At 42.0% G+C, this 13,510-nt stretch overlaps 1 protein-coding gene across 3 annotated transcripts in view; it reads left to right on the plus strand.

Annotated features, from left to right (window-relative positions):
* The first annotated feature begins 2,564 nt into the window (after positions 1 to 2,564).
* Positions 2,565 to 13,510, plus strand: part of WASHC4 (WASH complex subunit 4) — a 60,174-nt gene continuing 49,228 nt past the window's right edge. For all 3 annotated transcript variants that reach the window (XR_005583722.1, XM_039484971.1, XM_039484981.1), the window contains exons 1-6: positions 2,565 to 2,685; positions 7,523 to 7,662; positions 9,838 to 9,891; positions 10,059 to 10,124; positions 10,308 to 10,353; positions 13,243 to 13,310. Coding sequence is in view for 2 of the 3 variants with exons in the window: in XM_039484971.1 (XP_039340905.1) it covers positions 2,625 to 2,685; positions 7,523 to 7,662; positions 9,838 to 9,891; positions 10,059 to 10,124; positions 10,308 to 10,353; positions 13,243 to 13,310 (435 nt within the window). In the remaining variant the exon portion in view is untranslated. The remainder of the gene's footprint in view (positions 2,686 to 7,522; positions 7,663 to 9,837; positions 9,892 to 10,058; positions 10,125 to 10,307; positions 10,354 to 13,242; positions 13,311 to 13,510) is intronic.

Below are 13,510 nucleotides of genomic sequence, written 5' to 3' on the forward strand. Positions count from 1 at the left end.
GTTTATGTTTGACTGTTTGTATGTGGTTTTCAATGTCGGTTTTTCCACTGTTTGCAATAGAAAATATACTTCTGCATTTTACACATTCCACCTCACTATTGTCATTATTAGTACTTGCTTTGATGAATGTATATTTCGATTTTAACTCGTCATTGAAGACGCACTTTCATCGTTTTGGCGCCATGGGTGTCCAAAAATAAACAATTATTACAAACTTCGTTGGATGTCAGTCTTGGTCCGAGGGGGTGAAGTCACCAGTCCAGGATCGAGGGGGGCGAAGACGCCGGTCCTGGTCCAAAGGGGTGAAGGCGTCAATCCTGGTCCAAGGAGGTGAAGTCATCGGGTCCTGACGAAGCAGCGAGGTGCGCCGTGAAAACGGCGGAGCGAAAAGCTCGAGTAACCGAGAGAGCGCGGAGCTCTGAGGGCCAGTGTCACGGTCCGAAGATGCCAGATCACTGGTGCCTGTCCTGTGCTGCGGAGGGCCTTTTATAGTCCGAAGCTAACACCGAATTTGTTGATTTTGGCGGGCTCTGTGTGATGATGTCATCATCGAGTTCCCACGGTCGGGCTGTATGTAATGCACGGGAGTATTATCGAAGAGTTGCCGCGGCCACAATATAGCGAGAGTGCGTGTGCTGAATGCTGAGTATTGCCGAGATCTAACGATGAGAACCGTTGTGTAAAATAAAACTAAAACTAGGATAAATTAATAAAATTGATTTAGGCTGGTTTATCAAGGATTGATTTGATGTACTCAATCTTTTGAGAAATTAATAATTTTTGATTTTGTAGTCCTAAACTGTACTGGTTACATCTCACGACTAACCAGACCAATGTCCAAAAAACCAGTACTGTACTGGTAAAACCAGTACGTATGGTCACTTTAGCAGTGCTCAAACCACTGAGCTATCCCTCTCCCCCAAAAATTTTTTTCTCAAAACTGGATTTGTGCCGAGATGTGGAAGGTTTTAAAATGTTTATTTTTCCCAGGGCCACCGGGGTGGGGGCGGGGGGCGGGCGGAAGTGGGGCAATTTGCCCTGGGTCCCACAGGGCCCCCCATGAGAATATAGTATTCTATAGTATTGCAACTTTTTTTTTATGGAAGAGGCCCCCGAAATTGTTTTGCCCCAGGTCCCCTGAATCCTCTGGGTGGCCCTGTCAGGGAGATTTCAAATGTCTTAATGAAACACACAACAAAATGTGTCTTCCCCAGAAACAGCTTTAAAATGAATAAATGCCAAATGGTGGATTTGCTGTCTTCACCCAGATAAGTGCAACATGGAGCAAATCTGCTGCTGCTCTTTCTATACCCGCTGGTGCTGCTATCCAGGGGCGGCTCCAGGCCCCAGCACGCCAAGCGCGTGCTTGGGGCGGCATGCCGCGGGGGCGCTCTGCCGGTCCCCGGGAGGGCGGCAGGCAGCCAGCCTTCGGCGGCATGCCTGCGGAGGGTCTGATGGTCCCGCAGCTCCGGTGGACCTCCTGCAGGCCCCGAAGCCGCGGGACCAGCGGACCCTCTGCAGGCACACCTTCGGGAAGTCCACCGGAGCCACAGGACCGGTGACTGGCAGAGCGCCCCCCGCGGCATGCTGCCGTGCTTGGGGCGGCGAAATGTCTAGAGCTGCCCCTGCTGCTGATGCTATTGCAATTGTTCACTTTGCTCTGGATGGTATTGCTACTGCTGCTGCTGTCCCCTTTGGGGCTGATATTCTTTCTATTGAAATTTCTGCTACCATTGCTCTTGATGTTATTGCTATCTGGGCTGCTGGTACACCGGATGGTGGCGCTGCTGGCCTGGGAGGTCCTATTCTTGCTGCACCTCCTGGAACCTTAGGTGCTCCCCACTACTGCTATTCTTAAACCTATTATTATTGCAAATGCTGCTATTGCGACTGTCCCTGCTGCTGCTCTGGGCCGCTCCACTTGCGGATGTGTTATTTGCCCCCTAAAGGCCGGAGTCGGGACCCCAGTGTATATTGTACAAACACAGCACAAACTCCCTGCGCTTGAAGAACTTTACAATGTAAAGTATCAGAGGGGTAGCCGTGTTACTCTGGATCTGTAATGCATCCGACGAAGTGGGTATTCACCCACGAAAGCTCATGCTCCAAAACGTCTGTTAGTCTATAAGGTGCCACAGGACTCTTTGCTGCTTTTACAATGTAAGTAGACAAGAGAGACACCGGGTGGGGAAACTGAGGCACGGGGGAGCCGTCACCTGCCCACGGTCACCCAGGAGCTCAGCTCAGTGTCAGAGCCGGGAATAGCATGACCCCCAAGCATGACCTCCTGACCCCCAAGCCAGCGCCAGGCGCACGGGGCCCGGCTGCCCGTGTGGCGCGGCTCCTGGCGGGGCTGTTGCGGGACCTGCCCTGGCTGGCACCGCGGTCTCCGGCCGAGCTGTGGGGCTTGCGGCTGCTGCAGTTCCCGCGGCTGCCCCAGCAGAGGGCGCTGCTGCGGCGGCCGTTCCGGGCCGTGCCTGGGCTCCCCTGGCGGCTCCAGCCCTGCGCCTGCCGCTGCCGCGCGCCCGCCCGCCCCGCCGCCGCCGCCGCACTCCATTTCCCGGCGTGCAGCGCGCCCGGGCGCGCTGCCGGAAGTCCCGCGTCGGAGGCCGGGCGCTGCTGCCATGGCGCTGGAGACCCTCTCCCCGGACTGGGAGTTCGACCGCTTCGACGACGGCTCCCAGAGTAAGCGCGGGGAGGGGGAGGGGCGGAAGCCGGGCCCCTCCCGTCAGCAGCGGGGCGCGGGCAGGAGCCAACGGGCCAGCGCGCGGTGGGGGCCGGTCGCACCCGGGGCTCCAGCGGCTCCCTGGCTCGCGCGTGCCCTGCCCGGCCGGCGGGGCCGGGGAGCGAGCGGCCGGCCCAGCCCCGGGCCTCCCCCCTGGGGGCTCAGTGTCCCTGTCCCTGCTGTGTCCGGCCGCCTGGGCAGAGGGTGGGGTTGCGATCGTGGCAAGGTCCGGCCTGGAGAGGTCACCGCCTCCAGCCCCCTGCGCTGCGGCAGGGCCAGGTAACCTGTCCTCGCCCAGCCCTGGCTGGCGTCTGCCCCACCTGCTCCTACAACCCGCCCGCGATGGGGATTCCCCCGCCTCCCTGGCTAGCCCGTTCCAGAGCTTCGCTTCTCTTACACTCCGAAAGTTGTTCCTGGTATGTAACCTGGATCTCCCCCGCTGCAGTGTAAGGCAATTTACTCCTTAGCCTGGCTTCAGTGGCTATGGAGGGCAATTGATCAACTTCCTCTGAACAACCTCCCTTAACGTATTTTAAAATTATCAGTCCCCCCCCCCCGCCCCCTCCGTGGTCTGTATTTCAAGATTAAACATGACCTTCCCTCATGGGTCAGGTTTTTTAAACCTTTTATCATTTTTGTGGCTCTGGTCTGGACTCTCCAATTTGTGTACATCGTTCCTAAACCGTGGCACCCAGAATTAGACACAGTCCTCCAGCTGAGGCATCACCAGTCCTAAGTAAAGCAAGACAAGTAGCTCCTTTGTGTTACATACAACACTCCTGATAATACCCCTCAGAATATTAGCTTTCTTCACAATTGCATCACATTGTTGACTCATATTCAATTTGTGGTTCAAAGGTTCATCTTCCTTTTGTTTCTCCTCCCTCCACATCCGCTACAGCTATTTGAGGTTTTAGCAAATATGCCAAACACTAAGGTGGGAATCAAACATGGGGAGACACTGATTTTTGTCTGGTGTACTTGTATGAATTGGGGATTTTTCCCTGCCGAAACAGTGAAGCCTCTTTCATTGCAGTTGCTGTCTTGATTAGCCGGATAAGTCATGCTGGAATAAATTAGTTCCGTGATGTGTTTTTGCTGTGGCTCAAAGGGAACTAAGTAGGGCATTCACTTGCAATTTCACTTCAACTTTTATTAAAATGATGCTTAACTCTTTGTCAGCCTGCTTGTGTGCCTGTCAAAACTCCATTCTTTCTCGGTCCTTGTAGACAACTTACTTGCTAAACAGAGTGCATATGTTGTAAAATGAACGGTCGAGCTGAATTAATTACACCAGTTATTACTGAGCAAATATGTCTGTCATGAGCTGCTGTTTCACATATACAATACAAGTTTCCCAAGTGGTTGTCTATTCATGCCATATATATTTTATTTACTTTCAGTGAAAACTGACGACTTATTTATGATTTGTAACAATTGTATGCACTGAAAAAGGAAAGTTTAAAGTATAGCTTTTCATAAAATGGTGCCTACTCATTGTTTCCCAAGCATTAGCAGGTGTGTGAAGCTGAGAAGCTCTGACATGAGGTACTTCTTTCACACCAGCTTGATAGAGGACAAGCGGCTTACTTGTCAATGAGCAAAATGATAGGAAAACAAAATGGGTATGCCTGTTTTTAAAAGGAAGTTTCTTGTATTCCAAGCAAGCTGGATAAAAATCCACAATATGAAAGATTTTTTTTAAAGTTAGTCTCATTTAACTTTACAGCTAAATCATATATCTAACTAATTATTAGATTTGCTTAAACAGAGAAAACGGGGAGGAGAGGGCAGGTCAGTCTGGTTTAGAATCATAGATTCATAGAAGTGTAGGACTGGAAAGGACCTCGAGAGGTCTTCTAGTCCAGTCCTCTGCACTCAAGGCAGGACTAAATATTATCTAGACCACCTCTGAAAGGTGTTTGTCTAACCTGCTCTTAATGTTGCATTAATGTCACGTATATAACTAGGCTTGGTAGAATTCTGCTTTTATTTTCTTATAATTTTGACAGATAATATTGATGTTTATTTTTAAGCATTTTTTCTGTTTAAATTTTCACTGTTGCAGGAAATTGTGCGAGGGTCAGACAGTAATTATTTAATGACAGTAGATGATGAGATTCAAAAGGTTAAGGCTGGATAACCATTAAAACAGAATTTGTCAACCTCACACATCAAATAAACAAAGTAAATATCCTTATATCAAATGCTAAGAAGTTCTCAAGAAGTTCTCAAATGCTAAGAAGTACTTGGCCTATCTGTGAATTTTGGTTATCGATGGAAATATTTTTTGTTGGTTTGTGTGTGTACGGTGAAATTCATGTTTACCAACATATTACCAATAAAATCTAATCTTTCCATGCCTATATATAACAATGCAGTTATCGTTCATGAATCCTCATGGGATGATGTATACCCAGTATAGAACTACTGCCTGTCTTATTAAAGAATAGAAATTTTATAATCTTCACTATTGAGTAAGGTTTTGCATTCCCCGAATCTTAGTGGTTTCATTTTTAATGGCTGAGAAGAAATTGAATCAATCAAATCTGAGTACAGTTTATAAAGTGTTATCTCTGCACTGACTTCCTATCCTTCTGTATAATATCTATATCTTCTGAATTACGATTTTTGTTCATTGCGTGGAAATGACAAAATAAGGTTTACTGCGTTCTCTGCTGTACTTCCAATTAGTTTCTCAAATGAGTGAACTTGTCCAAGTGAAGAAAATATTATCTTTGAACCTACATGAGTGGTTACAAACAAAAGCTGCCTTATTACTTCAAACTCTTTCTATAACTGGCTGGCAAACAGCTTCTACCAGTTCACTGGTTGAACATTTCTCTAAATTTGGCAGCCAACGACAGGTACTTTTAAATGATTCTGGCCTGGATGTTGGCATGATTGAGAGCTGATTAGTAGATACCATTGTAACACACCAGCTGCTTCAGGGGTAAGCATATAGCCTGGCATTTTAACTTTTGCCCTTAGGATGGTTACCTTCACAATCATAAGAGCTAGAAATGTTTATATTCAGTTAAAGCTTACATCCTATAGAAACCAATGGGTATCTGCCCCACTACCAGGAAGTGGTAAGCTTCCTACTTGCCTCTTTTGAATGATTTTTTTCAAATACTGAGGTAGCTACAGAATTCCTTCTGTATCCAATTGAAACTACTCTGGTCCTGATCCTGAAAACATCTTTTTATGTGCTTAAATTTATTCTCATGAGTAGCCCCATTGAAATCAACGGGACTGCCTATATGCTTAATGCTTTTGTATGTGTGTTGGCTGCATCAAAGTGTATATTTTTGTCTACTTAATTGTTTTTTATGGGGACAAGATAGAACAGCTATTTTTCTATTTTACAGGAGGTTGCACATCAGTGGTGGAACAGTATAAATGGTATTAACACCAATTACAAAGTATTTTCTCTGCACTGGCTCCCGGGGGAAAAAATTACTACACATTTTACCCACAGCAATGAATAACTAGAAAAAGTGATTCTTTCAGACATATCAGGTCCTCGTATGTCACTGTGCATTTTGATGGATTTTTTTAAGCTTGCATAGTATTACACAACGTTGTTGCCATCTGTACGTTAATCCGTTTGCTATGATGCGGTGTGCACATTTAATTGTAAGCATCAACCACAATTGCAGTTTTGCTTTTGCTGTTATTGCAATGGATCGTTGGCTCTCTTTGAATCGATGCCATACTGTTTTTAATAGTGAGAGTTGCATGTTGATTTTTTTTATTGGTATATGTATTTGTGTGGTGGGAGTCGGGGCATAAACTACTACAGACAGAAAAAAGGCGGGTACAGTCAAGTAAGTTTGAGAACCACTGATCTAGGCTGTAAACTCTTTGGGACACGCATTCCGTTTCTTTGGAGGCATTTTAACTATAGTAGAATCTTCAAGTTATGAACACCGGAGTTACGAACTGACCAGTCAACCATGCACTTTATTTGGAGCCAGAAGTACGCAATCAGGCAGCAGCACTTATAAAGATCAGTGACCTTCATACTTAATTTACTAACTAACACGAACATTCTTGATATTTGCCCAGTGGAATGTTGCTTGAAGCATGGCAGCCCACTCACTGCCAAAAGTGGTGATACATTCATTTGGCCATCCAATTTCTGAGTGGTGGTAGAGCAGAATGCTCTGACAGAGGGAGAGTTAGCTTGAAGATGGTTAGAATTCTGGGTGGTGACTTAAGCCAACATAATCCTGCAATCAAAGTAGAAGGTAGTGGTGGGAACAGCTATTTTTAATGCAGTTACCAGTGAGTTATAAGAAGTGATAAAACACTCATTCCCTCAAGGGTATAATATTACCATAGATGTTTGGTTAGGGATCACTCTTTCAACTAATGTGCAATATTAAGTGTCTGATGTTATAATTTGTGTTGTCTATATATGCTGTCTACTTAGTATCTTCATGTTGTAAAGTTGACATCTCTGGTAATTTAGCTTGTTTAAGATCAGTCTTGAAAATACGCATAAACTAAAAAATGACATAACTGTTTTGCTGCTCCTGGCAAATAACATAACTTCCCTTTAAATTGATACATTTGAGTTTAAAATCTCATTATAAGCCAAGGGGAAAACTTGCATCTTCTTGGTGTCAACCTTGTTAACTGAAAGTGATTTAAGGAGACAGTGTTGTAAACTAAATAACGGATTAAACTAGATTTTACTTTAAATAATCTGTAGGATATTGCAGTTCAGTGAGTATCCTGTAAAATACTTTAACTTTATGATACTACATAAATATTACTATTTACTCTTAGAAATTCATGCTGAAGTACAGTTGAAGAATTATGGGAAATTTCTTGAGGAATACACGTCTCAGCTGAGGAGAATAGAAGATGCATTGGATGACTCAGTTGGAGATGTTTGGGACTTCAATCTTGATCCTATAGCATTAAAGGTCTGTATATATTTAATGCATATTGGAATTATCTATGTCTTCTACAAATTAGAATAATGCATTTCAGAGGAATTCAGTTGTGATTTCACTAATGAATCTCTGGAATGATTAGATTCATTGGGCAAATGTTTTCGTATTCAATCAATACAAAACTGTCAAATTAAATGGAGAAATTTAATTGTCTAGTGGCTTATAGCTCTGTTACCAAGCATCTGTGAAAAGCCTTCAGAGATTGAGCCCTCATTTCAGAATACAATACTTATTCTCTCCTGGACTGCATGAGAACCATAAGGCTGAACTGTTGGTATCATGGTGTGCCAATCTGGAAGCCAAAAAAACTCTCACTTGCAAATTAGTTGTATAGTTGGAAGAGAGTTTGAAGGCATTGCAAGGTCTCTACCACTGAACTCTACTAGTCAGATTTCTGAGCTGCATTTATCAGAGAGTAGAGACACCCTGAGGATATGGTCTTGGCCTAATGGCCTCTTTATCTCTGATTAGTGGAATGCCGTTGTCAACCAAGCTTTGCCTGCATATTTCAGGCTTTAGAGTATTCTTCCCCAAATGACCTAGGGCAGGTGTGTTGGGGTGCTATGAGTCCTGTCCCTCCATCATTGATAATTAGGCTTTTTGGAGCCTAGATAGCGATTGTGTTGGTCAGACACAAACTCTTGGGAAAAGGGTGCTTGCAGGGTGTCTAATTTGGCATTCTACAGCTGCTGGAAAAAGTGTACACCATCTCTTTCTTGTACCCTGTTCAAACCTTTTAGAAGAGTTAGTAACCACTGTCTGTAGAGTCTAGGATGTTCATGACACTTCTATGGGCCAGCAGCTATTGTGCCTTTTGTCTGGAGTGGACCTGAAGCCTTTTTTAGTTGTGATTTATTTAAAGTGATGCTTCTGTTGGTAGACCTAATAGAACTATAAACTTTTTTGAATCTTACAAGTTACAGAAAACTGTTTCAAATATCTTTCTAGTAAAGTTACCTTCAGGTAAAATATTTAAAAGTACATTAGCATTAAGATATTTTAAAAAAGCGAAAACAAAAATATTTTTGAGGCTAAGCTTGCACTGTAATCAAACGGTCACTAATATATATTTTCCCTGTACCCTGGAAGGGTAAAGGTCCATGCAATTATGCCCTTATATTCAGTTTTTTAGTTTAGCCAAAAAAAATTTCCCTAACCCATTTTAACCATAAAATAGCAAATCATTGTTGATTGTCGGATAATATCATTTCACATTATTATTTGTTCTCTGTCCTTTGGAGCTTAGTGAAACTTAAAAGAATCCTACATTCTGAGCAGTTCAGGGAACCAAATTCTTGCATACAATTCTTGTTCTGTACAGCAGAACAGAATATTTGAGTACAGTGGTGTAAACTAAGCCATGCATAGGTATGCTTGCAATTAAAGTACAAGTTAGGTTACGTTTTGGCTCACTAGCCTCAGTGATTGCATTTTAAAGGAGGGCAAAAAACCCACACAATAGTCGTCCTCTCTCTCAAGCCAGTTATTTCCCTGGTCACAAACTTCCTGTCCTTCATGAAGTACAAAATGTTAGTTCTTTTTTTATGTTGAATTTACAGGCATTATTTAAAAACAGAACTTAACTTTTATCCCCTTCTGGAACATGCCTGCTCAGAAGTCTTAGAGGGCTAAACTTTGAACTTGTGCATCCAGACTCAGTGTTAGTGTGCACAAATGGGGTAGAAAATCTCTTGGCTGATTTTCAAATCCAAAATAAGTGTTTATCTATGCAAATACATGTCCTGCCTGCGCAAATAGGTATGCACACGTTTTTGTGATTACAAAATTGGAAGCCATTTAAAAATTGGGCCCAGTAGATGTGTCTTATAGCAGTCATAACCTTTTTGCTTTAATATTTCTATAGTTGTTATAAATTTCACATAGTTCATTTTGTCTTTTATCCTTACATACCTTCACGAAACAAGACTTGATGAGTCCATGTAATATGAGAACTGGATATTTTCTCCACGGTAGCCTGCCAGTAGCATACACTTAGTGTCTTTTTGGTACTGAGTGCATTTGGAACTAGATTGAAAAAATTAAGTTGCTTAGCATAATCACATAAGTGGTGATTCCTTTTAGTAATTAAACATATGCTTTTTTAAAGAAAGTCTTCTAATATTTCTATTTTTAATTAATGTTTAGCTTTTGCCCTATGAACAGTCTTCCCTGCTGGAGCTCATAAATACAGAAAACAAGGTAAAATGCTTTAAATTTAGAATTTTTTAATTACAAGATCTCTGTAGTAAAATCTGTAAATGTTTTTTTTTCTGTAGAGTGCTTTGAACATGAAAAATGTGCCAAATATGTTTATTACACTTTTATACTACACGTGTAATTCTGTGTGTTTTCCTTGATGAGTCTAGGTTCTGAACAAAGTAATAACTGTGTATGCTGCCCTTTGCTGTGAAATCAAGAAGTTAAAATATGAGGTAATTCCTACACCCTGTCTTTATTACTGTTATAAAAATGTTTACAGCTTGACAAACTGAAATATAGCTTTTAAATCGTGGCTTTTTTTAGCTTTTAATCCTGCAAACATAAGCCATGTATTTTTGTAAATTGAGTATTTATATCTTTTTAATTTGGAAAAAAATCTCTCCTTTTGTTGGTAGGCGGAAACTAAATTTTACAATGGCCTCTTGTTTTATGGAGAAGGAGGTAAGTAGTTCCCTTTATAGTGTCAGTTAGTGTTTTCTTATGCTGTTGCTTCTTATATTAAAATAATTGCAATCTCATGTTCTAAGCTTAGAAATGTACTTTTACAACATTTTGTCTATTGATGAAAACCGCAAACTCCTGGTCTCTATTACAATACAAGCCCTGCATATCAGTGTCTTGTAACGACACTGAATTAACATCAAACATCATTAAGATTTTAGCTAGAAATAGCCATTATCTGCAGTGAAGCACTGGTATAATAGTGGGAACTTCCTTGATATTTTGTCTCTGCTTTATGTATGTATTGACTGCTTATGTGAGAGGCAGGAAGTGGGGACTGATGACAAGAGAGTGTTTGAACACTTTTGGCTTTTAAGGAAGGATTTGGAGAGAGGGCAAGGCACGAGGCATACAAAGACAGGGAGACTGTTTCTTTCAGAAAGTGCAGCATGAGGCTTTTAAAAAAAAATATTTCATCTTCCCTTAAATGCTGACACCTTTAATGTAGGTTCACACTGTCTTGTATTTTAAAAAACTACTTTGTGAGCACACATACTAGTGCAGTTATTTTTCAGGGTTTATATATTGAATATAAGTAATTAGTCCTAAAACTCTTATCCAACTCCTCCCTAGTGCATAGATTTTTTGCAAGGTGTCTTCAGACAACATGTGGCAATATATACCATGGACCAAATCCTGCTTGCCTTACTCATGAAGAGCAATATTGGCTTCAGTACTTCATGAGTAAAGTGAGCAGGGTTTGACACTGCTTGTGCTGTCAAAACACAGGCATATTAGTGTTGGTTAATCACTTGAGTCATCATCTTGGCATGAAAACCACTAGTGGCAATGGATTTAAGGCCGTGATAATACTGAAGGATGGAGGCCTATACTTAATTCTCAGTTTCTGCATTTTAAGATAGTGTAAGCCAAATTGTAACACTTCAACACAGACACTTTTTTTAATGTAGTAAGGAGTGGGTTACAGTGTCTCATGCCTGTGTGTATATTATATTGACATAACACAGGACTCTGCTTATATAAACATGATCATAGGCTTTTTTCCAATTGGTAGGTCATAAGATCTCACTCTGGGTGAAAGTTATTTATTTATTTATTTTCTAAACAGCGTAAAACTGATAACTCATACATGAAGGGGTTACTAGTGACATCTTGCTTTTAAGCACGGTATTTGGGGTTAAAGCACAGGACTTAGGAGATCTGAACTCTCCTCCTGACTGTGCTATTGACTTCCTGTGTGACCTCAGGGCTAGTCACTAAACTTCTGTTTTTCCCATCAGAAAGATGGGGAAGATAATGCCTCTTTTACAGTAGCCTTGTGAAGCTCAGTTCATTAGAGTTTTGTAAAGCCTTTTGAAGTCCTTGTATAGATGGGGCTATAGGACTGTGTAAACTCTTTAAGGTTCAGACCGTGTCTAGCACATTCTAGGTGCTATGTAAAATATGACTGTCTTGGTTCTTTTGATGAATCATTTCTCTAACTGCAGATAACTTTTTAAAGCAGACTTCTATCAGACATGTGTTTAAAGCTTTTTGAATCATAGTGACATACTGCCAAACTGTAACAAAGGTCTTCCTCAAAAATGTTCTGCCTCATTGGTAGGGAGAAAAGAGGGCTGCAGCAGCTGTAAGCTTCTTATTCTGTGACAGCAGTTTAGTCCTGCTGTTTCTCCTCTTCCTCCTGGAGAAGCCAGCAACAGGGAATGGATGGAAATGCAGTCCTCCAACCAACACCTCTAGATGCATGAGAACCAGCTGTTCCTCTTGTAGCAGCTGCCATAGCAATTGTAGGCTTACCTAGGTGAGCAGCAGCTAGCTAAGTCCCTGTCTCGGTAGGGTCTGAAAATAGGAGGCAGAGCATTTTTGAGTTGGCCTCTCGGGGGAAAAAAATTCTGTCCTCCTCTCCCGATGTGACAAATTCCTGTCCTCCACCATCACATCACTATGCATGGGGCTGGCCAAGGGGTGGTGTCAGTAAGATGTTTATTTGGGGTACACATCAAATTTAAGAGTGACTTGTACATTAAAAAGTGTGTGGTGGGGAAAGATACACTCTTTAGGAATCTCAGAGCCTCCTACTACAGAAGAGTGGAGCCTAGCTGCTTGTGCCTTTCATCTCCATTGATTGGTTTATATTGACGTAGATTTTCAAGGCTATCTTCTTAAAGCAAAGGGGGTAGAACTTAAAAAGGCTGAGATTTTTCTTTCACTGGACCTGAAGTCAGCCCTTTTAACAAAGGACTTGCACAAGCCCCCTCCAGACTGCCATTAGAAAAGCAATTATTGTGCATACTGTAGTAAGGTTTCAGATTAAATCCACAATACCACAGGTGCTTAATCCCTATTGTGGATTAACTTCTTACCCAATTTAATTTTTAAAATTAAAGCTATTGTTATTCATAGTGGTCTGGTATAAAAGTCTTACACGTTAAGTTTTTAATAACTCCCAGGTTGATGCATTTTAAGACCCTGTATGCCAGATTTTGTCAGATGAAATTTTATGGCCAATTATAATTGCTAGAATGTGTTTACAAACATAAATGCTGATACAATGTTAAACTGGTGCTCCAGGAAGCTTGGTACTTTGTAACATCCTATTATTTATGTTGAGGCTAGTGCTCTGGAGCCCCAGTCATGGACCAGGACCCCATGGTACTAGGTCCTGTAGAAATACAGAAAGAGAAGATGTTCTCTGTTTAGCAAAGCACAATCAAGTCTTTGTTAAGGATTCATTGGAAATACATTGCCTTATAGCAGTGTGCTTTAATTAAAGGTCAAACAAAATTGGCTTGTCATCCAGGCTTCAGTGTAATGAATAGGTTTGTCTGATATTCCTAAAGTCAGTGAAGCTTTTGTTTATCTTTCAAGCCACAGATTCCAGCATGGTGGAAGGTGATTCCCAAATACAGATGGGAAGATTTATTTCATTTTTACAGGTAAAGAGAGTATCTTGGCTTTGGAGCAGTTGTAATCTTTTTTTTTCCCCTCTACTTGTCAAGTGGACTAATCAGTTACAGTATCCTATTTACATCCCATTCAAAGGTTTTGGGAGTCGCTTTTGTATGCAGATTACAACTTCTTGCCTGCACAGCTATCACAACCAACCTCCTTCACTCATCCTTTCAAATAGAGAGCT

Source organism: Mauremys reevesii, linkage group 1, assembly GCF_016161935.1.
Source record: "Mauremys reevesii isolate NIE-2019 linkage group 1, ASM1616193v1, whole genome shotgun sequence".
Lineage (NCBI taxonomy): Eukaryota > Metazoa > Chordata > Testudines > Geoemydidae > Mauremys > Mauremys reevesii.